This window comes from Phalacrocorax carbo, chromosome 2 (assembly GCF_963921805.1).
Source record: "Phalacrocorax carbo chromosome 2, bPhaCar2.1, whole genome shotgun sequence".
Lineage (NCBI taxonomy): Eukaryota > Metazoa > Chordata > Aves > Suliformes > Phalacrocoracidae > Phalacrocorax > Phalacrocorax carbo.
In genome coordinates, this window is record NC_087514.1 from 45,445,072 (window position 1) to 45,471,448 (window position 26,377).

At 35.6% G+C, this 26,377-nt stretch overlaps 1 protein-coding gene across 3 annotated transcripts in view; it reads right to left on the bottom strand.

Annotated features, from left to right (window-relative positions):
- SNTG1 (syntrophin gamma 1) overlaps positions 1 to 26,377 on the bottom strand; it is a 351,074-nt gene that overhangs the window by 134,798 nt on the left and 189,899 nt on the right. For all 3 annotated transcript variants that reach the window (XM_064442735.1, XM_064442736.1, XM_064442737.1), the window contains 2 exons: positions 16,999 to 17,133; positions 4,806 to 4,862 (listed from right to left, as the gene is read on the bottom strand). In XM_064442735.1, the coding sequence (XP_064298805.1) occupies positions 4,806 to 4,862; positions 16,999 to 17,133 (192 nt within the window). The remainder of the gene's footprint in view (positions 1 to 4,805; positions 4,863 to 16,998; positions 17,134 to 26,377) is intronic.

Sequence of the window (26,377 nt, forward strand, 5' to 3'; positions counted from 1 at the left end):
TTCCTTTTAAGTTAGTCATAAGAGGTATTGCTTGCTATTCTAAGAAATAAAAATTCAAAATGGGAAAGAGAAAATAGTTGACTGCCTATCCATATCCAGTCATCGTTAGCACTTTGCAGCAAGCTAAATAAAAGCTGCATATATTCTAAAGCATCTTGTTGAATACTACTTCAGATTGACGCTGCAGCCTTGCATCCTGCATCCTCCATACCCAATTCTCTGTGCTGTAGGAGAAAAAGTGTACATGTGTCTAAATTCTGGTTTTATAGGCTCAGGAGATACCCTACTGAAGGAACCTCTGGGGACAGAGGCCACTTTTCCATTGTTTAAAATTTTCCCTCCCTCTAGTGAGGACACGTAGTTATAACCTCAGACCAGAGGAGAGAACAAAAATATGTCAAGTACTGGTGTTGAAGTCTTGACGGCTGGCTCAGAACTCTACCAGACTCTAACACCGATTTTTGTAATGTAAATTTTCTTTGTAATTTTACATTAAGCAGGCAAGGATGAGCCTGGAATAAAGGTAGCTGCCCACCTGCAGAGGTCGTTCTGCTAGAAGAGGCAGACGAAGCTCTAATCACTGGCAACTGTTTGAAGCTTGCTGTCCTGGATGTCGGTCATTACTAGTACAAGGTCACCCACACCTTCTTTCAAAATGTCACATGATACGGTTCTAAAGATTTTTTCTTATCTGAGGGGTTTTTTTTAAGTTTTAGTCATACAAAAAATAGGGCAACTGAAACTAGTAACTTTTCTTGATAAATGCTGGTTTTGTGTTTGGTTCCAAGTTCAATAAGAAAATTACTGTTTTGTTTTTCTAAGCAGAGAGACTCTAAAAAATTAGACCAACTGTTAGACTTCAGCACCCTCAGAGTTATACATTGTAAGGAACATTTTTATTTCCTACTAAAATGCAAAATTTATTCCACTAACAAAAGTGGCATTTTGTTTCAGCTTTAAGGTCTAGTGGAACAATATGGCCCATGTCTATGAGGAAAAACTATCTTCCTAACTGAAAATGGGTGACATTATACATGTTACCTATTGAAAGCAGTCTATATAAAGCTCTCACCTGTGTTCACAGAATACTAGTTTTTGTAAGCCAAAACTGTGCCAGGAATCATGCTAGCAATTAAACAATATGCACAGTTATGTGCTAATGTTAATTGGCACTTTTAAAATTTTATTTTCGATAGAATACCGTAGCTGGAACCAAAATGCCACTTCCAAATTGCATTCAACACCAACTTCTGCAAGTACACAAGCCTTTAAAGATGAAAAGATAAATTTTTAAGCTAAAAGCTAGATGATTCACATATTAGTTCAAGCTTTCTATCTTTTTTTTTGTTTGTTTCAATTTGAAACTCAGAGAAAATGTATTAATAAAAAATTATCACAGAACAAATGAAGAGGAAGAGAATCATCTAAGTACATAAGCGTGAGCAGGACAGGTGCACATGCTTGCTTTGGAGATTTTTTGATCAAGTCATACTTTGAAAAGTCAAACCAAATCTCAGCAGATCTGCGATGCTGTTCATCATGTAAAAAAGAATGTTCCAAACAGAGGCAGGAAAATGGCACTGTGCAGGGTCCTGGTAAGCCAGGAGTCAGACTGTAGCTGCAAACCTTAATTTATTTAATGAACTATCAATTTTATTGCCTATTTCCACAAGAACACTACACTCCAATCATGGAGAAACATTATGTTCTTTCAGAAGTTATACACTTAGCAGCTTCTTGTGTCAAATCTCTGCGTCTTAAAGTTGTCAGAGATGTGAAAAATGACTGAAATACTACACTACACATCAATTTCTACATCTAACTTCATGGCTATTCCTTCACACACACAAGTTTTTTACTGAAGGTTCTAAAGATGCTTCAGAAATTAGAAAATAATTCCTTCTGAACAGTGTAAAACAGATCAGTTCTGCACCAAATTCAATCACACTTCTACCATTAACTTCAGAAAATGAAGTCAGCAAAACACAAAACATTTTTTTTTGTTCTTTCAAGCCTTCAAAGGTGGATTCAAAGCAATTTTTTAAAGGGCTTAAGTTCAGATCTTGTGTAAAAATCAATCTCACAAGCTGGTTTTTTAAGCAGTTAGCCGAAGCTCTGATTTTTACAAATATAGTTGGAGCACACCAGAAAAGAGTTCCCCTCATAGACAAGTGACTAAAAGATAACTAGACAGTTTCATTTTGGAATTATTAACATTTTGACCTCCTGCTTTTCGGGGGGGGGGGGGGGGGGGGGGGCGGGCGGAATTCAAGGGTCCAGAATACTTAAGGTGGGATAAGACACTTCCAAAGTTTACTCAAGAGAAAGCTAACAGGTGACTTGACCATGTGAGATTTCTGATAATAAATGGGTGTTTAAGTTAGCAGAAAAAAGGTATGATAATGCCTTAGAGCTGAGTGCCCAAACTAGACAAATTCATATCAGAGAACCAGCAAATAATTTAAAGTGAGGGTTATTAATCACTGTACTGCTCTAACTCGTACCTCAGATAAATTGCATGCTCTGATATACACCACTGCCAGTAAGTAAGACCTCAGATAACCCCCGTCTTTAAATAATCTTGAGAGTAGCAAGACAACAGGAACTACTGTAGTACATGGCCTGTGGGAGGACAGAGTTACAGAACAAGGAGGAAAGGCCTCAGTCCTCCTCACTCCTACAGTGTGATCTGTAGACCTCTACTCTAAGGCACTATTACAAAATAATTACTTTTGTATTTAAACTAATCATAAATGTAAGTCCTTTATTAAAGTCCAGGAATCTTCCAAAATAAAACAAAGCAGCAAACTGTTACTGACCTGCAAGAGGAAGCATACAATGATTGAATAGTACATTTTGAAACAGAAAACTGGCACTTTTCAGAATATTTTGAACTGACATTGACACTTCACAGCATACCTAGAAAGTCCATTTCAGTAAGCCATAAAGTTTGCCTGCCAAACTACAAAAAAAATTACTTTAAATTACAATTCTAGGTTGTTTCTTACTACTAGCTTAAAATTATAATAGCAGATTATATTGATTAATTATTTATTTTAGATTGTGTTACCTATCCAATCGCTTGTCAATCTTTCTAAGAATGTAGGATTACTAATAAAGGGATCTAGCAGAAGAGGTCCCATGTTCATTGATTTTTAAAAACAAATAATTTTTAAAAATAATTCATACTGCTTGATACATGTCAACAGACTATCCCAGATGACAGAATGCTACTCACCATTTTCATCATGTAATCTACACCATCCAAGTACGTTTGAGTTTCCTTTGTTGAAAGAGATCTTTTTTCTACTTAATGACATCTGTTGAAGGGATTCCATCATCTGATTTTTAGTTATTCCAAAACTTAAAAAGGAATCACCTGTGCATACCTGAATTTATGTAGCTTCACCTTTCCATTATGTAGATTAATTTTTATCAAAATAGCTATGCACTAAAATAAACCCATAAAAATATTTAAATAAAATAATTTAATTTAAAGCCATTATTTGTAAATTTTATTACATTTGTTTCTAATAGAGTTGCTAGTTTTTAATGTTATTTTTTTCTATTGAAACAGGATCTTACTACACAAAAAAAAAATCCCTTCTAGGCTGAATTCACAATATGTTTTGGCATTTTTAAAAACTTTTGCAAGGTCCAAGAATTTTCTTCAAAACAATGGATATCTTGCTCTAAAAATTTAGGATTATCTTGCTCCGCTAATTTAAGAAAGGCCATTGCACATTCACCCATATACTTGATTTTACACTGACACACGTTACTTCATCATTATTCAGTGACCTGTAGCTTATAATGATATTGGAGGAAAACTTGTGTGCTGTTGACTAAACTCATGAGAAACTTTAGCCACAAAATAGCAATTAGTTTTCCTTGAAGAGAGGTCTTTAGTGGGTCAACAAGATAACAGCAAGTGCACCCAGACATATTTTAAGAACTAGGATTTCTATTCAGCAATATTCTTATCAATGACAACACAAATGCACATTAATCCCTTTTCTGAGTCACTTCTTATAAGGTCAGTACTAGCAGATGTTCACAGGAAAGTCTATACTTTCACTTTATATGCATAATTTAAGCCTTTTTGCATTCATGTGAAGTACACTTGGCTTTTCCCATTGCTATCTTGAGACTAAGGAGTGCTTGTTTTTAGAACATAAAATTAATGTTCTGTTGCCTACACTGAGATTCAAAGCTAAGGTAAGGTTTTCAAAATCATAGATTATGATGACAAAAAATTATTAACCTTTCCTCCCTCTCCTCATCCCTCCCTCACTCAAAAAGGATCACCTACACCTATATATGTACTTAACTCTTACTGAAGAAAGCAAAAATATGGTAACGTGATAAATTGCTGCCTTTGCTTGTTCTACAGAAAAAAAAAACAATATGAGAAAACAATAACACTTTGTGTCCTCCTAATGAATTGCAGTGAATTAATGTGATATTCTTTGTAGGACAGTTGATGATAAACTTACTGGCTGTTCTATGTGCCTGCCACTGTAATTTAGTATTCATTAATAAACACTTAAATTAGAGTGCTGTTAAACAAAATACAGTCTGTGCAGTTGCAAACATTTTTCAACTGTCACATCAAATCTTATTACAGAGTTGCTCAGCTGGAGTCTTAAAGGAATGATCTTTCTATTGCCTTCCATATCATAGCGCAGTGCAGGTGCTGGTGTCTAACATCGTTTCTAGTCCTCTAAGATACACTTTGTCCTTAAGAAAAGTAACATTAACTATATACAGAGACGTGGAAGAACACAACAAAAAAATTATCCTACCTTTATACTTAATCCAAATCCTCCTACAGTCTGTCTTCTAATTGTTACTGTTCTTTCCTGGGGAAAAACAAAATAAAAAATCAAGTTCTGTTAGATTTAATGTTTTCTGCCATAACATCTACATTCACACTTTGGTGAGTTGTTTCTGTGCTTCCATCCTACATCGATTTTTCTTTTTTTAATAAACTTGTGAGCTCCTGAATGCAAAAATCCCATGAAACGCATGCTGCAGAGATAAAAGACAAAGTCTGGAGGAAAAGCAGAGCCCTGTCTCAGACAAGAAATCATTTGTTCAATTCATACCATACTAACAAGCACTGCAGTGCAATAAGGATAGAACTGTAGAGTTTGACAGTTAGCGCACAACACATGCATCTCAGAGGTCTGAACCTTGACTGCTCCTAAACTGGTCCCGTATGCAGACTGAGCACTACATGCACTACAACTGCACTCCTGGAGCACATTTTCCAATTTACTTTCATCCTAAAGAAATACAGCTTGTGTACTCCAAGACCACTCAGTGATGTGAACCAAAGCATGATAACTGCACATGATCCAGAAATTAATTTCAAAGCACAGTCCTAATCCAAATTAAAAAACTAATTCAAACACAGCAACTGTTGACCTCAGAGCTGTAGTTTAAAAATAATAACCAATGATTTAAAGGGTGTTATTACAGACAGGAAATACATAAAGCAGCCCATTTTTTTCCTTTTATTGGTCGACCTAAAATTTGTTCTGTAAAAGCTGTAGGCTCATATCTGTCTTAGGTATGAACATTTACAAAAAGGACTTCTTTTTTCTAGTCTGTCTCATTGACTTCATTCCCAAAGATAATTTAGAACTAGTTAATTTGGTTAGCTGTAAAAAATCTTACTAGCAGACATACCATACATCCAGAAACAAATATATGGAATATACAGATTTTTTAATGCCCTCTACATGTGGTCTAGATTTTATACTAATTACATCATATATATTGCATAGCATAAGTCTGCATATATATTTTATCTATATATGCTCACAAATTTCAGCACAATCAGCATACATAGATTGCCAGTGTCAGTCAGATTTGAATATTTCTCTCATCAGAAACATACCAGTGACAGAGAGGATAAAATATCCAGAGTTATTATTTCCTCCTTACTTCATAAAAAGAAAGGAAAAAAAAAAAAAAAAAAGGATTTAGGGCTACCACATAAGAGTTTTGGAAAACTGGTATTGCTGAATTTGGGGGAATATCCTGTTGCCTTCTTTCTTTTTCATATTTGTGACAAATATGAATTGTGTAACTGCAGAAAGAGCAAGCATAAACTAGTTTAATATTTTGGATGGCAAGACAAAATGGATTGCCTGAAATGAGACTTTCAATTTTTTTATTTAGGCTAATGCTTGTAAATGTTTAATCCAAGAAAGAGGTATGCAATTTTGTTGTAAATGGCCAAACTTTTCATTCTTTTTTTTTTTTTTTTACATTTGAAATGCATGAAAAAAAAAACAACCCTTATGTTTGTAACCCACAAATTAATGGGTAGCATGGCAATAGAGGAATATATGGGTATCCTGTTTCATTCATGTGCTTCTGCACTGTTCGGAGGGACCAGAAGAGACTTCTTGGGTTTCAACTCACACGTTATAGGAAGGAACTTTCATAATAAAATTCCCAGAAACTGGGAAACTTCAGGCCACAAACTGTACTTAGAAAACTTTATGTCTGCCAGGTTTCAGCCGCAGATAATGCTGCAGACAATATATTCAGGATAAATCAATATAGGCCAGAGTCTGATGTGTGGTCTAAGCTGGGTTTACAGAAATAAACATGAAACACTGAGCTGTGGCTCCCCTGGCAGCTGTATTTTTCCTGTTAACTCCACCTCATTTCCAGCTCCAGCTTGTGTTGAACATCTAGTTAAGAACAGAAGCTTGACTTGGACATTCTAGTCAATACATTCTAGTATTTTTGTTATACATGGTCAAATCAAATAGAAAATACTTGTGTTACCTAAGCAGATGTTGAAAAATAGCAACCTTTTAATAAACTGGCTTCATAGTATCACATTAACCATGAATGGAATAAAGAATATCACACTGTAAAATTAAATTTCAAATGAAGTAGCGTACTCAGTGAAAAACATAACTATTCATTAAAATTTGTAGTTCATGATATGTCAGTAGTCACTGTAAAGTTGAAATAGTGGCATCCGAATATATTCTAAGCTGGAGCTATGCTTTTAAAAAGCATAACAGAAAGCTGTCCTGCAGAATATTTCTATCCTTGTTGGTTTTTTTTCCTTATAGCACAACAGACACAAATGCCCATGTAAAAGAGTCAATAAAATATTCTTTCTGGTTTTCATTCAAGTGAAGGCAGAGTCAAGCCAGACCTAAAAACACCTGATGTGGGGTCTTTTGTGACTTTACCAGTGCTGTCTGACATAAAACTAGAAACATTTTACACCAGTGTTCAGCATTACTTTTTAAGAGAAAGAAATGCATGCTTCACAAATACTTTGTTAGCATAGCAGATTACTAAATAGACAAAACTGTATAAAAGTAAGCAAAAGTAATGGAAAAATTCCAAGCAACTATAATTTTCCAGCACAACATAATCTATCAGAGAATTTAATGGTATTTTTTCTAGATTCTTTTCTATCTCCAGTGAGAGTAGATGTTAAACATTTCAGGTCTGGACTCTTACTAACTGAATTGAACTTTAAAAACATACTGCAAACTAGATCCATTCAAGTGATGTGTTACTTATAATGAAAGCATTGCATTGTGTTTAATCTAGGCTAACTCAACACGCTTCCCAATCTTACAATAAAGTGTTATTTTGGTGTATCTTAAGTATAAAGACTTACATATTCTTCTCAGCATGATAACTAACAATTACAAACATATAATCAATTAACAATTTTCAAAAATACAAATCAGAATTACATACGAGTTCTGTATTTCATTGGTAAACCACCAATAATCCCCTAGTCTACCACTACAAGCCTCACATAAAGAGCATAATGAAAAAGCTTTTCTAGAACTGTCAGGAGCATCACACATTTCGTACACCAGAATTTTGGCTTAGGATCAGGCTCCAGCTCTAATCAGCTCCTCTTTTTCTACCCAGAAGTTTAGAAGAAAAATGATAGGACTCATCTGGCCACAGTAAAGCCTAATCAGTAAAGAAATATAAATACATTAAATCCAGGTGAGTTAAAATAGGTGCTCAAGTTGGGTGATAATCATCTTCATCACCTGTGGCCTCCATTGAGTATACAGTCAGGATATCAAATTCAGCTTTGGAAGGATGAATCCCTCCCTTTAGAGTTGCAAAGTAACTTGAATAAGTATTGTGATGGTAGATACCAGCTTTGAAATGTTTTGCCAGAAAACTTATCTGAGTAAGTTTTCCTTTGTGACTTGCATGACTTACATGTCCTTTTTGTATGTGACTCACTAAAAAACCAAACCAAGCTTCATGTTCAGTGCTATCCTCAACCAAAGTGACCTGAATAAATCTTGCCTGAAAAGTACTATATTGTAATGTAATATAATATTTTAATGTAATTATTAATGCCATAAAGAAGTTTGACCAGCAAACTGAAGCTAATTATTTTGTTCTGATGCCTGTAATTAGCATTTCAAATGAACAATAACAATAATTAAATGCTTTTCACTGGTCTAATATCTTTAAGTTCTTAAAATGCTTTACAACTATTCATTAATAAAATATGGTGACAGCTCTGAAAGGCAACATGTTTTGTACCAGTAAAGAAGTGCTCTAAGTATCCTGATTGACCTTTTATGTTGTTCCAGGTTAAAGATAGTGCTGCTTATTGATTCCAACTATCTGCTTAAAATAAAACCTAACTAAAAAGCTGTGTCAGCTGTAGAATTGTCTACTAACATTTTACTTAGTTTTGCTTTCCCCTCTATTTGCACAGGGTAGTATTCTATGATTTAATTTACAATGGTTTTGCAAATTCCAAAAGCAACCTCATCTCCAAGTTTACAAAATAAAACTTGATTCTGATGAAAAGCAACTTAGTTCAATAACAAAACTATGTAGCATGTCCTGTGAGCTTGTAATTCTGTTATCACATTTGTTATCTACATTACACCAAAGAGACGGAAAGTTAAAGCTCCTAGGATCTTTAAATGCAAGATTCAGAGCAGTATTTTAGAAGCTGCTTCCTAGAACAGAACAAAAGGAGTTATCATTTTACTGAAAAACTCAAAGCTGCTGCCAAGCTGTCAGCATTTTCCATGCTTCTAACTCAGAAAATTCCTCATCCACACATATGTTCATTCACTGGAAAGGAGAGCTAAGAGTTTTGCCAAAAAAAATTCTTCCTCAGAGCTATGCAGTGAAACAGAAGCAAGGGCTTTTAGGCTTTCATTAAAGAGGTATTAAAATTTCTCCTTAAAATTCATATGCTTTTCTTGAGATCACGAATGTCAGCTTAAATGAGATTAGAATTGAAGAATGACAATGTGAGCACAGAGCAACAGTAAATAGTCAGGAAGGAAAACACAAAATCCTATGTAATCATTACCTATTCACATTTAGTCAAGAGTTAATATTATTTTTAGCATTTAATTCTTAAGGCACAGTAAGGATTCAAATATTTCATACTGACTGATACGTGATGCAAAAGAAAGTTTAAAATTGCTCAACTACTCTTAACAATCATGATTAATTAGTAATACTTTCAAATTATTTATTCTGTATAACATAAAACAGTAATCTAATGTGATCAAATAATCTGTCTCTATGAAAGCAGTCAGGTAACAGGTGGACAAAACAATGAAGAAACTTCAAAACTCTTCATGAAACTGAGTTAACAGCATGTGAACCTTCAATATTCCATTACTCAACCTTTTTACTAGGATATAAATATTACATTTTCAGTTTGGGACACTGATGTGTCTGGTTAGTCATCTTACAAGAGTAGAGGTATGAAGAATTAATTTGTCTAGGTTCAGACACAAAACAAGACCTCTCTTTTCACGGTGGGCAGAACAGACACCAAGGTACTATACATACAGAAGAACATGGAGAAAAGCTGAATGGGTGCAGAACAAAACAGTAGGTGGGAAAAGAGGAATAGCCATGGAGAGGAATCTACAGTAGCACAGTGACATGGAAAAATGTAGGGGAAAAAAGAGAAAAATGTTAGAATATAATTTTAAAAAATGTAATAATGAAATATGAAGATATAATCAGTACTTTGGCAGCAACTTGACAACCTGACAACATTTGATGCCATACTATCTTCAAGGCCATGCTGTCATGTAGTTTATCAAGTATTAGTAATCCCACTTTGAAATAAGAAAATGTTGTAAGAACTTTTGTTTTTTAATTATTTCATACATTATCCAGAAGGGAGCTTTCATATCCTCTTTTTGGTAATGCTTTTCTCTTTCTTACTGGCATTTCTTCAACAGTGGCATTAATTGACATGAGCAGTCAAACTTTACACTCATTCTGAGTGTAAAGGACACAGGACACAGGTCAGTCACATTTCCAATTTGAGTTAATATTGTTAACATGGTTTGCCAGCAGACTTGCTCATCTGCTAACAACTTCCATCGTGTGACATTTGAAGCTTGTCTCATTTCAGTTCTTTGTGCAACTGGAGAAGGTCGGCAGTAAGGGATGGAAGGAGAAAGCCTGGTCAGTTGGAATTCCCCCTTCCTCTGCAGCTGTGCTGGAGACCGAGGACGGTAAATGCAGCTGTGTTGTGCAGACTGTTAGCATTGACTGGAACGAGAAAGAGCACTCAACCCTTCGCTTGTTCTCCCTTCAAAATGTTCCCAGTCCTACAGCATATGCCTAAAAGCAGAAACATTCACCTAAATATCTACTTATAAAAATTCTGCTCCTAGGGTTTATTTATTTCAAAAGTACTGCATTTCTTAGTATAGAAATAAGAGAAGAAACCACAAACCCAAACTCAGTATGGATCTGAATTCCCACTAGATGTGGTAATGAACACTCTGTAGTTCTGTGATACCTCTACTTTCCAACTACAGCCTCACACCATACACTGCCATTGATCAACGCTTTGGCTTCTTCAAGTGTTTTCTGGTTTGCAGTATTTTTCTTTTTTTGTGGGGGGAAAAATATTCTTCCAATAAGAAAAAGTTATTCTGCTCTTTTAAATTTGACATTATAAATGACAGTCCTGTGTTTGAACCTTAGTAGATTGCTACGCTTTCTATTTTTAAGTAGCTGCAAAAAAAATAAGTTCACTTAGGTTGTCCCTAAATAGTCATATTTACATCTGTCAGTCCTAGGTTGTCACTTAAAAGCTGTCCAGATTGGCAGGGAAAAAAAAAGTTACCACCATCTGATAGATATTTGACGACTTCTGTGAAAAAATGGATTCACTCCACTGAATAGCTGACAGATACCAACATAATAAAAAAAAAGTCACCATTCTTACTGTTAGCTTTGTGAAGATAACAAAAACAGGAGGTGCTTGAAAGGTGACCTATCTGTTCACATATTTGCAGTTCTCTTCAGGACAGGGACTTCCACTTTGGCACCATTCATACTATTCATTCACACACCAGAATCAAAATAGTCAATAAATACAGAAATAAATACAATACAGAAAATAAATCATACCCATATGTTTACTATTTTAAGCTTTTCACTTTCTTCTTCATTTATTTTTCTACTCATTAATATTCCTGATCTTGATTTAACTTGTTTTACCTACACCAAAATATATGGAAAGAAAATTTGAAACTCTCAAAAGAGAATCATCCAATGTAATAGATATAAAATTCACTCTCCAAAACTCTAAAATGTGCAAGCAAGGGAAAGGTAATAACTTCAGCTGACTGCTCAGGCAAGTCACAGTTAAGTGATAAGTTCTGAATTTAAATTTATACTTAAAAATTAATAATACCTTTATCATTTAAATTTAAAAAAATCAAGAAAAACATTCTACTGTGCAAAGTTTATAAGTTGAAAAACTATCTCTAATGCAGTTTATTTTTTTTTAATATTATATGGGCTTTGTACAGGATTACAAATCTTTCAACACAGTTGATCTTACAATAGCAAAAGGACAACTTTAAAAGAGAGATATAATATGTTCTTATCTTTACAAGAGAAAGGAGAATGATAGTGTGATTAATAATGCAGAAATCAGCTCTGGCTACAGTTCAACAATTTAAATCAATGTTGCCTTCTGACCTTGGAAAAGGTGTTTATTGATGAAGTTTTTTCTCTATCAAAAACCCAATTACAGTCCATAGGTTACTTTCAGATACATGTGTATCAACCTCATTTAAATCTTTGGACAAATGCCATACTACTCTGAGAGCTGCTGCTCTATAAATTCACATAAATGTGCTTTCACTTTTTGTTGGTATTGAAATTATGAATGATCTTCACTTCGATCTCCCAAAAAGATCCTTAATTTTTAAAAATGCTAAAAAAAAATATTAATGTTTAATTACATAACACATACCTACACAGCAGCATAGAATTACATTACTCGAAAGAAATGAAGATCATCTGTATGCTATCACCAGGTGAGTTAGCACTATTTTGGAAAATCTATGATTCTTTAACAGAACTTTTAAGAAAATTACATAAAAATGCAAACTGTCCTGGTAGATGAACTTAGAAATTTGCCAGCTGCTCACAGTTTATTTTCAGTCTTTTAGAAAAACAGTAGCTAATTCAAATCATCCATCTTGTCAGATGGTACATTGTCATATCCTTGGTCTATGGATCTCACATGCAGATACACTCTATTAGAAAAACTTCTGAGTATGGCTAGCCATGAAATAAATTCTATTAAAAGAAGAAAAATATCGTTCCCTAGACCAATAAACTACTTTTCAGGATAAAATCCAATAGTCCTTTTACTTTAATTTCAGGTGTTAATCAAAGGTGATAGAAATCGTGAGTATTAAATCTAAAATAAAAATTTTGACTCTGGGATTGCTAAGATTAAATATTTTCCTAGGAATAAATCTACTGAAGAGTCATATTTTAGATCAGGCATGCCTTATCACTCCCCTCCCATCACAATTTTGAGCAAGGTCAGTATTAGGCTATCCTTGTGTCATGGATTTAGCTGGGGTAGAGTTAATATTATTCACTGCAGCTGGTATAGTGCTGTGTTTTGGACTTAGTATGAAAATAGTGTTGATAACACACTGTTTTAGTTGTCACTAAGTAGTGCTTGTACTAGTCAAGGACTCTTCCAGCTTCCCATGCTCTGCTGGGTGCCCAAGAAGCCGGGAGGGGAGGGGGCACAGCTAAGAGAGCGGATTCAAACTGGCGAAAGGGATATTCCATATCATGTGACGTCATGCCCAGTGTATTAACTGGGGGGGGGTCTGGCCGGAGGGAGCAGTGATTGCAGCTCAGGGACTAGTGGCGTTGGTCAGCAGGTGGTGAGCGGTTGCAGAATTTGTGGGTTTTGGGGTGTTTTTTTTTTCTCTATTTCACCAGATTTCATTTCTCTCATTATTTTCTTTTCAATTATATTATCATTATTATTATCATAATTATTATTATTAACATTACCATTATTATTTTATTTTAATTATTAAACTGTTCTTATCGTAACCCATGAGTCTTCTTGCTTTTGCTCTTCTATTTCTCTCCCCCATCCCACTGGGGTGGGGGCAGTGAGCAAGAAGCTGTGTGGTGCTTAGTTGCTGACTGGGGCTAAACAACAACAACTTGTTAGTCCAGGCTATTGACGTATACATCTAAAAAGACTGGGAGTTGCCTTATTGCACATTGTCACCTGGAACACCATACAGCAAATTTCTGTGAGTATAATTTCATGTAATTCAAGAACTATGTTTAAAAGGAAATATAAAATAAAGATCTTCTTCTATACTTTTGCCATCAATATTGATGAAGTTCCTACATGGTTTAATTCAGCTGTTTTCAGGGCATTTCTTTTTCAGATAAAAAGAGTAAAAATCTTAACTGTTCTTTACCACAATAAACTGTCATGGAGATTTATGACAATTATAATTATAAGAAACCTGTCTGTTAGCAATACCACAATTAAGAAAAAGTATTTTCTGAGGGTCCAGTACTTTAGGGGAGAAAAAACTGTTCCTGACCTAACAGTCACAGGTCTTATCTTCCAATTTTCCCACAGAGACTCATGGATATCTTCAGACGCAAGCTACTCCAACTCAGGCATACACTTCCCATACTATAATGTCTCTCTATAAGGAAGGATTTAATTTGGATTAGTAAAGACACTGCCTTCTAGACTTTGAGTTTCACAGAAGTGTTCTCATCTCACTTTTGGACATTCACACCGGAGTCAAATTGACATCAGATATCCACTAGCAGCATAATGCAGAACCCACTATGTTTCTATCTCTTGGAAAGCAAGTCTTTCTTGTTGCACACAGAGAGAAATCTCTGTAATACTTATTGATGCAACTGATGCTCAAATTTAGATCTAATCACGATTTTTTGAACAATCTTTGAGGCTTTATGGAATTCCTACAGGTACAATTGCTGCAGGACCCTCACTAACACTATCATTTTGTTCAGCCTACTAAAGAAACAGATGCTTTCTTTTTTAGTGTTTAACGCTGTTTGTATTGCTTATGATCTTTTATGCGTTTTAGTTTCTTACTCCAATCTGTATACAATGAAAGAAGAAACAAGGTTCCTTTGCACCTCTTTAGTTTTGAGAAACTAGAACTGCTTTCCACCAAAAAGGAAGTGTACTAAATTAAGAACTAGGTCCTTATCCCATGTACTCACACTAAGCAGCACCTCATTCCTAAGGAGCCATTGATTTCATTTAGATTATTCTGCAGGATGCAGATCAGGATACCGCCGGAACGTTAAGTGCCTGTTAAAAGTCTGCCCCACACAGAGAAGCATGCAAATTGATTCAGACCCAACAAACAGAAGAGATACTGTTCTGAACTAGAAACATGGTAATAGCCTTTCGTTCCTTAGCAGTGCAGAAGTGATTAAGTAAAACCTTATAATTAAATTATATGAATAATATTAAAACAGATTTTAAAAACCTTTTACTGTGGCTACTTGTCTGTAAAATTTAACAACACTATTGTTCCTCAGTTACAAATTTTATTTTTATTCTGTAGAGTTTATTCTGTGAGGCATTTTAGAAAATAAAAGAAACAAAAAAGAAATCTAATAAGAAAAAATGCAAAAAAAAGGAAGCCTGTGGGACTTGTCTGATCATGCTATACAGTCAAAGCACATGATTCCAGATGATTTAAATGACCTGTGACAAAAGGATATTTAACTGTCTGTGAAATGCCAGTTATCCTTAGTTGGAATGAACCTACTGATACAAGAGCTAGTCTTAATCCCAGAGGAAATCAGGGTAAAGTGCCCAAAAGCCACCAGCCTAACAATGACACTTCCAAGAGAAAAGAAACTCCCCACCACCACACTAATTTCAGTCAAGGAGTTATGCATTCAATATGCAGATAAGATAGGGAAGTGCAATTGGTGAAGCAAATCAGCCGCTATTTTCTACAATGCTGTTGCAAAGCTAAAGAGGGCAAAACTGTTAAAAGAAAGCCTTGCTGTGAAATGGGAAGGAAAAAAAGAAAAGCATTTCATGAAGACATTTAAATAACAAGTTCAGTGAAGTAATAGATGCTACAGCACAGTAATGAAAGTCGTATTTTTGAGTGATAAAATCTTCTAATAAATAATGCCAGAATGGGGTTAGTGGAGTAATGGTGCCACAGTGTGTGTTGCTAATTGAACAACTGTAGCCTGAGCTTGAACTCATAATTTCTTTCTATCCAGGCAGCTACATGTCATATATTATGGAATAGTAGAATCTGATTGGTAAAAGTAGCATGTCTATTCCATATAAAGCACACAGACTTGTATTAGTAAATTGTATTTGTACAGCATGAAACTGTCAAAAGCTAATGCCAGATTTGTCATGCAAATAAACCCAGCCTGTACGGAGACAGTGTAGGCAGTGTGTTCCTCTTGTTTCAGAGAAAAACTCAGAACCATTCAGTTCGAGATGTTCACAACAGTGAGATGGATTCTCCTATACATGTTCCATTGGTCTTCCACGCTGTTAGCACCGCTAACATTCTACCAATTTACTTCTGTTTTCTGCTTTGTATTTTTTTATTATACTTGTATTTAGAGATACAGGGATGTGGCAACAGCAGCAATTAATTAATAAAACAGACAGACATAATAGCAGTCACGTAACATTTGCATAAACAGATATTACACTACTATGCTTCACAAGATTTAATGTGAAATCTTATGATAATTTTATTTAGCTCAAAGGGAGAGCAGAATGCTTATGATACTTTTCCATGAATCTTAAAAATATCTCTACAAAATATAATTACAGTATCTATAAAAGTGTCTACAAAATTAATAACAAGTGGTTTCTGTTATTTTTTTAGCTATCTTCTACAATTAAATAAAAACTTAGCATTACAATAGTTCCAAAACCTACAATATTATTCTATATAGCATTTTACAGATCTTCCAAATAACTCTCTGCAAAGCTCAGCTTCCTATCCACAAAATTCAGTATCATGGTTAAATAAGAAATCTGACACATCACGTTAAAACAGTAACACATGAATCACACCGTTACACTGTTTCAGCTGTAAGTCCATCTTTATTAACATGATGTGCTGGTAAAACTAGTGATCCTCACAGCATGGACTGGCAGCACGCTTGAAGTCTGGTGTGGTCTACCATATGAAGCAACCAAAGCAACAGAGGATAGCAGGTAATTCCTCTACCAGCAAAGCCCTGCCATAACAGTTACCCATCAACTGTCTTATCAGCTCCACAGACAATACTCAGATATGTAAGTACAGTGAGGTATCTGTGTTCACTGCAAAAATCACTGCTTGTGTCATTCCTGTCACATTGAGTGATACTATTCCAATATTCGGGGGTTGAGTGGAGAGAAACAATACTGTAGTCATGCATGTAGCTTATTCATTATCTTATTGATGCTCCTTAGATGAGTATTGCTAAGATTTACTCTCAAAAGATGAGATATTAAAATACACTTAGTGTTAACAGTATAAAATGAAATATCAAACTGTGGGAATAAATGCATACATATGCATGCGTGTGCATGCACACACATACACACAGAGTATTTTTTCTTTGTATAAAGTACAGCTTAAAGAAAAAATAAAAACTACTTACACCAGAATAGAAAGGCTCACCAGACACACAGATCACATCCTGCTCCTGAATCATCAAAATATCTTTGGCTAAGTGCAGTCGCACTTTGAAAGGCTCCTGGTTACCATCCTGCAGCAAACAAATCCCTGTCTTTGTCTTCAAAGGAAGGAATAAAGAAAAAAAGTTTTCTCAGTTAGCACTTTGCATTGCTAGAAGCAGTATTTTGAAACAGAATAGCTGAGAGACAGGTATAGTTACCATAAATACCGCAACAAATATCCAAAACTATTACCAGTGATTACCGTATTTATTTACTGTGCTCAGACTACAAGAGAACAATGGTTAAAGTAGCAACTAGAGAAGGCAGATTTTGCAATAATAAGGTTCTGTTCTGCCCATGATGAATCTGTGAAACTCTTTACAAATTGCTCCTGAGCAGCTGTGCTCTTACTTTCCATCTTTGTATTAAATGATGACACCTCACTTGGACACGAAATAAAAGCTGATGTTCCATACATTACATGAATTTTGAAACAGAAATACATGCAATAACACCTCCAAACTATTCATATGTGAGCAGTGACAGCCTACATGAACCTGCGTGGCTTTTCCTGATCTGTAAGCACAACACTGACTTATGCTTTTACGCTCCTTTTCAGATGAGGATGCTGAAGAATCAGAGAAAAGAGAACAAAGAATGCAACTCCTCCTAGTAACTTACTCCTTGCTCCACTTCTGTGTTTTACATTTATGGTTAGAGATCAGGAATTCTGTAGGATTCTTCAGTACACAATAAGTGACTCTCCAACAATTTAACAGTGTCTTTGTGGTAGCACCTATTAGTGCTACCTTTTTGGGCATTATACATAAGAGGTTTGAGCAGTCAAAAAGTCTGTACCTGTAAGCACCTGCAGTATTTAACTGTTTTTCCCTGAAGGCTGTGTTGAAAGTAACACTCTTTATAACACTTCATAAACTGGCAAAAGTCATGTTGGTAGAGCATTTTTGGTATCAGAAATTTGCTTACAAACAATCTAAAAATTCAGCCTCACAACATGTAGTTTACCAGTATTAGATACCTATAACTATTGGCATAGATACTGATATGCATGTATGCACATATGTATCTCAGAAGAAAATTCATATAGAAAAACCTTGGACTCATCAGTGTCAATAATAAAACTTCCATTGTTTTCATTCAGGTCAGATTTCAATCCACTGTATGGAAAAAGTTGGCTTGACAGGAGATCAAGGAAACAAAAGTCTTACTGTGAACTTTAACTGCCAGGGTTGACCTGGCTGAATCCGAGGGCTCTGTCTCAGACAAGAGTTTAAAAGAGGATACGGAAGATCTCCCCATAATGTGCAGATTCCTTACATCCATAGCATGGAGAGAACAAACACAAATATGGAACTGACAGTAGGTCACTGGCAGAAGAAAGGTTTAAATTGCTCTCAAGAGGCTTTAAAAGAGGTGGAAAGGTTGAGTACAACCTTTAAATACCTCTATATAATGTTCTTCACTGACAAACTGTTCCATCACTTTTGCTCCATGCTCAGCACTCAACGTTTGGAAATTGTTTTCCCTTGGACAGAAGTAGCAAATGTGTATAACAGCCATAACTTTGAATGTGGCTCTGACATTTTCATTCTTTTTAAACTAAGTAAGAAGAAGAAAAAATGAAGAGTTCCATGCACCGAACTCACACTGAGGTCGGTGGAAGTTGTGGTCGGAAGACATCATACAGCCTTGTTCTAATATTTAAGTGTCTTTTTTGTTAAAGAGGATGAGGTAGAAACTGATTGACATGGACATACAAATCAAATAAATGGATCACGAATGGAGTTAGGTTTTCAGTATCACTGAAAACTTCCCTCTTATACCATACATAAAATGTTACAATATTAAAATAAAGAGAATGTATAGTAGTTGAATTCCCCTGGTCCTCTCCTTACAACTTCTGCTTTACAGACTAAGATGACTTCTTTTTCCATGGAGTTGCGAGGTAAGCAGTAAGTGACATTAGAAGTTGAACAAATCAATCTGTAAATAACTATGGTCAAATAAAAGGGGCTAGTCTACAAACATCTACCACTTATAAAATGCCTTTCTCCCACAGAAAACTTTGCAAACATGCCTTTCCTCCTCCCTGGTTAACTGGTAATAGAATAATTTCTGCCTCTGATACACTGGTTATAGTAACTCAGCCTTGCTTGATTGCACATTTCTGATTTGGTCAATAACCCTACAAAATCTACAAAGAGTCTTTCTGGAAAAGCTGAGGGGCTTCTTTGTGGGAATTAGAGGCTCATAACCATAGCAGACACAATTAGCCATTAGAATAAAATTAAAATTCAAGTTGGTTTCTAAATGCATGTGGGCTGAGCTTATTCAGTCTGAGCAAGGAAATGAAGCTTGGGAACAGCAAAATATTTTGGCCCTTGGAAAGATTGATCGCACACACTCAGGGATCTTATTTACATCAAACACTCTAAAATGTAATGAACCACTTTACTGTGGCTGGGCTTTATGAAAGCTGGTTTATGATACAGTTCAAAATTAAATCTTCAATTATACTACCTCCTTCCCTCTCCTACCTGGAAGCAGCATTAACAACCATGTAAAGAAGAAGAATTTAGTTCAGTTTCATTAGATAAGCTCAAGAGAAGTCCTTGAGAATGAAGACTGGAATTTAATTATTTCATTATGATTCATTTTTGTCTGCTGAAATTTCTTTTTTCTTCTCTCCCCTGCCCCCTTCAAAGCATCCAGTAAACTGAATCAAATAAAGATATGAGCTCCTGCATCCTTATCCAGAGCTGGAACTTAGGGAAGACGTCCTGTATATATGCTTTCATGTAAATTACTGCACACATCAACATTTTTCACCCATGTGGCCCCAGTAAAATAATTCTGGTTTGAGAAAGATCATCTGTCTAGCCTATACCCCAGCCATCTCTGACATTTGAAGAGCTTAGATGATGTGCATATGTGTGTGGATGAGGTGTGGGGGTGTGGGGTTGTGGCTGATGTTAGCTTTTGTTCCCACTACTAATTTTTAAGAGATTTCATGACAGGGTGTGCTAAAATTTTCCTTTCAAGCTTTCTACATTTAACTGGCCGAGGGCTCTGCCCTTCCCCTGACCTACAGCAATAAAACAGCATACGGCACATCAGCCAAGCTACTGTAACTGTCAGTGTGAGGTCATGCAAGGCATCCCCTTCTGCTCAGATGTATGATAAACTGCATCACCTTATTGCGGACATGGACAGGGAAGCATAGTTCAGCTGATAAGAGTTTGTTATGCCAATACACCTTCACTGCATGTTTGAGCCAAAATTGCCAGGATCATTGCCCTGCTTACGTTTATACCATCCTACTTTCTTCATCCTATCTATAGATTTTGGCACCTCTGTAAAAAGGGTAAGAAAACCGAGTGTTTGAAGTTGCACATGTTTATGAAGAGGGTGAGATAGGCTAAGGAATGAATATGGAAGCAATATACAGTGGTGAAAGAATGAGTTTCCATATGGGAGAGGAGTCAGCGACCTCAGGCAAAAGCAGCGATGAAGGAAGGTAGCGGTACCTAGAGTGACAGACAGTGAATGTTGCACCTGCACAGTACTGCCTCTGTCACCTCATTCTACTTACTCCCTTTTAAGCTGAGTTAGACATGAACATTGATGTAGCAAAGGCTGATGTCCTTGGCAGGAGTTTAGAAACTGCTTACTGTTCCTGAACTAATATAACTACAAGAGGGGCTGAAAACTTATCCTTCTGCTTTGCCACACCAGTCTGTGTTGAACTTTCTGCTTCAGATCACTACCAGAGCGCAGTATAGGTTGGCAGAGCCCTCAAGGCAGACTGCTTCTACACAAGAATATGGTCACACTCAGATCATTATTATCAACAAGGCAGGGAAAAAAGGCCGTTTAAATTTTTTTTTTTTCCATTATACCCTGACTTACAGCCCATTGTCCATATTAGTTGTGCTTAAGATCTGGCCCTAATAACTTTCCTAAAAGGAATTTAGAAAGGCTTACATATTATAAACAGCTTGGTGCAATATATGTGGCCTTCAGAAATATTTAAGAATTAATTTCAGAGGAGACAGACACGAAAACTACAGTTTTTATATTTATGCTAGCAGCAGAGTCTTGACCAAACTTAAACCAAAATTAATACTGTATGAGAAACATCTTTAAAGTTACCTATTCATTTCCAAGTAAATTTCCTAGAAGACTTCCAACATAAATATTTTTTATTTTATCTGGTCTAAATAAGGCAACTTTCAGGTTTTCTAGTGCGGATTCTTGGGGTTTTTTTTACATTTTCCCTATTCGTTGTTTTTCTTGTCATTTATGATAAGAAAGAAATAGTTCTAAAACTTTTCCTGTGTTTTGCTCTTGAGGAGACTTATTCAGTATTTCAGGCAACTTTAAATACTTTTCATTAGTTTTCAGGACAAGACTATACGTTTTGGTTTATGCTGTTTTATCTATTCCTTTTGCCATACATTAATAAACCAATTTGGTTAGCTTTGCTTCTTCTAGTTTCACATCAGCAGAAAGACTTCAACAGATATCCCAGCATAGTTTAGTCCATAAACCAGTGGAAGAGAGGAAGAAAAAAAATACCTGAACACATTTTCTGTGCAAGGTGGACTGGATTTTTAGTTTCTGCTTTGGGTCGTATGTCCTAAAATAAATTAAACCTCCACAATTTAGTTTTAAGCCCTGATGTTTATTCCTACCATCATGAATCCAATGCCAGTAAGGAGAATGGGTTGCAGGAACTGCCTTAAATATGTACATAGCTCACTTCAGATTAATTTCTACACTACTGGATGCTTATTTGAACTGAGACTGATGTCTGAGTATTTGGATATATGCCTGTTACTGCTTTATAATCCCAAGCATAATAGTTAAAAGGGAAATGGAATCAGAGGTATAAGGTGGTATGGCAATGAGTACAAGAGGTAGGAATATGTGTCAGAACCACATAAAGGATGTTTTTTAAATGGTCCAGCTACTCATTCTGTGGAGGTGTTGGTAGCCTAAGTGAAAAGCACTTAAATTGTCAAAAATTGGAATGCAACCCAGATACACAGGGATGTGTTCAACTTGTCATGCAGAGCCTCTTCCAACCAGATACCAATATTTTCCAATCCAAATGACAGCAAGTCCATTCCTGCACATGAGTTTTACACTCCAACCTGAAAGACCCACAGGAAAATGTTGAATTTGGACTTAACCTTCTTTTTCTTTCATTTGCCAGGTAAATATTTGGCTATGACATTCTTCATAAATTATTTTCTCAAATGAATACAGTCTACAGAGAATTTCCTTGTTTTGTACAGTCTGATTAACTCAATATGTAACTTAGACATTTGGAAAAAAATATATTATTTTTTATATAGGTATATGAGCTTCTTACTGAACAAAGGTATTTTGTAAGAGCAAAAACTTTCATTTTCTGAAACTATAAGGAAACAAGTTTTGATGACTTAATTGCCAATGAGCTTACTGGGACTAGATTATATCATTACAGTTGAGCCCAAGAGATAAGATAACACAAAATTGAAGGCTATTGTGAGAACATGCATGTTTCTTCAACTTTAGTTCATCTATAACATGACATTCTCACAGGCATTGTAAATTGCCAGCCATTTTCCATCTTCTGATTTTGGGATTAAATTATGAGTTGAAGTTGGATTTAAAAAAACCCCTACAGACCCAAGGTATGAGAAATCCCACCATTGCCATTTGATAGCATTTATAAACAAAGGAAATAACCAGCTTAGGCTGAAACGTGTAAATCAGAAAATGGCGTAAAGGTGACAAGAAGAAGTCTGAAATAGTATACACAAGATTTATGAAAGAAAGTCACGAGGAAGTTAATACACTGCTTAAAAATTAAAACACATTCTGTGGCAGGCAAAAAAACTGCAGCAAGACAGATGTTGAAACAGAGGTCACTAGACATGTGAACAACAGAATGTATCAAATTATAAAGTTTGTGAAGTCTAAAAGAATATTCGTAGTATCCACAAAGCAGAGTACAAACTAACAGTTTACCAATTCAAACTAATCCATCAAAGAAACAATGGACAGTACTGTAAAAAGAGATTAATAGATTATAAGTGTGAGAATGAATGGGATATTTACTAATTTAAATAAGTTAGAACTTATATTAGGAAAAAAAACACCCAGCTAATAGGAGTAAAGAATAAGATTTCAAAAGTTAGAAAGTTAGGAAAGTTAGAAAGCTGTTCATGCAGTTTGTTCATAAAGTACATGGAATATATCAACTTAAAAAAAAAAAAGTATCTAAATGGAAAGTGTTCTAATGTATTCTAACCATCCCAAGCCTTCAGTTTCATCAGAAGGGTACTTTTACTGCAGAGGACAGTATTATGTCAGAGACTGAGGTTATCTTCCAAGAGATGGTTTTCAGAATACAGAATAAGGTCAAGTGAGTACAGGGGAGTGTTTAAAGAACCCAGTGACTCTATGATTTATGCTTTTGTAAAGTTCAGAAAGGCTAAAAGAGAAGCTGGATAGTCTTATGGTTTGGAAATTGTTGAATAAGTGCAAGAACCAGTACAATGGATATATTTGCCGATAAGTGAGGGAAAAGATCATGGGATCCAGAATATTTAAATATGAACCAATGGAAAATTTCTCACAACTAGCAAATGGAGAAGCCACAAGAAAAAAATAACTATAAATTTCCCATCATCAGATACCAGGTAGTTTCCCTTAGAAAACATGTGTGTATGTGTGTAAGACCTCATCTTTTTATAGTGCCATTTGAATTGCCTAACACAGAAGGTATTTTTTTTTCAGAATAGAACTACTTTAAGATGCCTTGAAAGGCACCACAGCCTACACATAAGATGCTCAGGGGAGAAAATAATCATTAGGATCATAGGAATCATGTTGAGATTGACACCAAACTGTACCTGTCTACATATAAGTGTTTAAGCTCTCATTATAATCAATGCTTATTATAGCAATAAAGTGTAGAAAGCAATTCAGCTGATCAGCAAGTTTTGGGAGAACTGCTCACTGGGCTCCACCGACTGTACTATTCAGATCTGCAGTAGGAACTTAGTCACAAAGTGCATGTGGAGGTACTACCATTTGAGTGTCCAAATCTCAATCCAAATCCAACTGGCAGTAGCACTAGAAAAAATAAGGGATGCATGAAAGCATCAGTACTATGAAAGTACTAAGGTTCCCCCAGAGACTTCCAATGCACTAGAGCAGCAGTTATTTAGAATGAAAAGAATAGTTTAAGGAAAAAAAAGACTACTTCATGGACACTATGAAAAATGTGCTTTAGCCTCAGTGCATCTATGTGGAATATATTTTTTTTATGTTACTTGAAACTCAGTTCAAACCATTTACTGGCATTAGCAAGGACCGGGATGGAAGTACCAATGACAGTCTGTGCCCCACTCATCGTTTTGGGAGAGCAATCTCAGTTCTTCTACAGTGGTGGTGGTTACAGCACTGGAGGGTGGGAAAAGAAGGGCAAAAAGATATTCAGAAGAAAGGAAACAGAGAGGGGAAGAGAGGAAGATCAAATAGACAAGATGCTTCATGGCAGCTTTTATTGCCATTTTCAAAAACTGCCTCGTAACTATTTAGGCACAGAAGACCAGAGATTATTTTCCACGGATACCTAGTATGATTGAGTATTTGATAACATTAGGGGATGGAGGGGAAAAAAGGCTGAAAGTTGTAAAGTTACTGACTCGGTAATCAATTAAACAAAAGTACATGGAACAAAGTCCACAGCTACTTTATGTTTCATGTCAATAGTTGAAATAAATAAAATAACACCAAATAATACCAAAATATTGCTAGTGTCACTTTCATAAGACGCTTGAGTACTAGATGAGGTTTTGGTGACAAGTCTGTCAAATTTGAAGGTATTAAGAAAACTGTATTAAAAGCAATAGCTGAAAGGTATATATTGGTAATTGAAATACCTGACAGAATGGATGATATCTCATACTGAACTTAAGTGAACAATCATATTAGGTAATTACTTAATACTTGGATGGTGCAATTCAAAGAACAGTGTCCACATCAGTGGAGAAACAAAAATGAACCTTCTGGAAGCCAAGAAGTAGATAAGAACCACAACTGTTAGGTTACATGACAGAATCTTGTCTGCACACTCACAAGGCAGCACGGACAGACTATAGCAAATGGGGGAAGTCCAAATGACACCCTGCCCAGTTCCATCACAGGGGACATCAGCCTATTGAAGGCCTATCATCACAAGTCCATGAAAACAAAATGCCCTTAACAACTTGCTTTAAATTTTGGTCAGCCCTGAAGTGGTCAGGCTGTTGGACTAGATGATCATTGTAGGTCCCTTCCCACTGAAAATATTCTATTCTAAAAGCCAAACCCCAAAACTAACAAGAATGCTTTTTTTCCAGGCAAACAAACTGTGATATACTCTGTTATAGAATACAGACTGTGTATGGATCTTCTGAGGTATTAAAGCCTGATACATAGCATCCTGGACAACCATCACAGTATTTTTTCCCAAAGGCAAGTTTCACTTTAATATTAATTTTGACCCTACTACTCTTTCAGAATCCTGTCATGGTTTAATGTTCTTTAGCATGTTTATTTTCTCTTCCCCCCTAATTTATACCAATTGCTTCTCAGGTCAAAATGGGTTTTACCTGCATTTAGTTCTTGGGTTTAGTGCTGTTCCCATCCCTCCACTTCTATTTTTTCATGGGATCATGGTCACACTTAAAGATATGGCCAGTTTTCTTGTTCCCAGTCATAACTTCCTAAACAATGTTTGTGATTGTCAGTGCATGGTTAATTGTCTAAATTTTTTAATCATAATAATGCATTGACATCATTATGTAATTTGGTGTAAATGGTTCTCACTGTGTCTCAGTTGCTGAAGTTGTGAAAACAGATTAAAACATTTTGTTAATAGGCAGTCATTGAGTAAATAAGATGCCCTTTTAAATGTCTACAAATACATTTCATTTGCTTTCTTTAAGGCAAAGTTAGTAGGAACAGAAAGCAAAGCACTTCCCCTATCTCTAGTGATGGGGGACTGAGGTACTTTGCATTGACATTACAAAACTACACTTATTTTAAGCAAAAATAACTCTTATCAAGTCAGAGTGGAATTGCTTTTCATTTTAGTCAACTTCACAGCTCCCCCTCTCTCCCCACCCACCTGCTTCCCGTACTTCTACATTTCCCCTTTGATTTTGCTGAACAGTGCTATACAGATTTCTGGCTCCATTGATGTTTTACTTCATGTACAGGCTTTCAGATATAAACACTTCACTAAAACGCAAAGCTTACACAAATCAGCTACCTGCACCTACATTGTGCCTAAAGAGG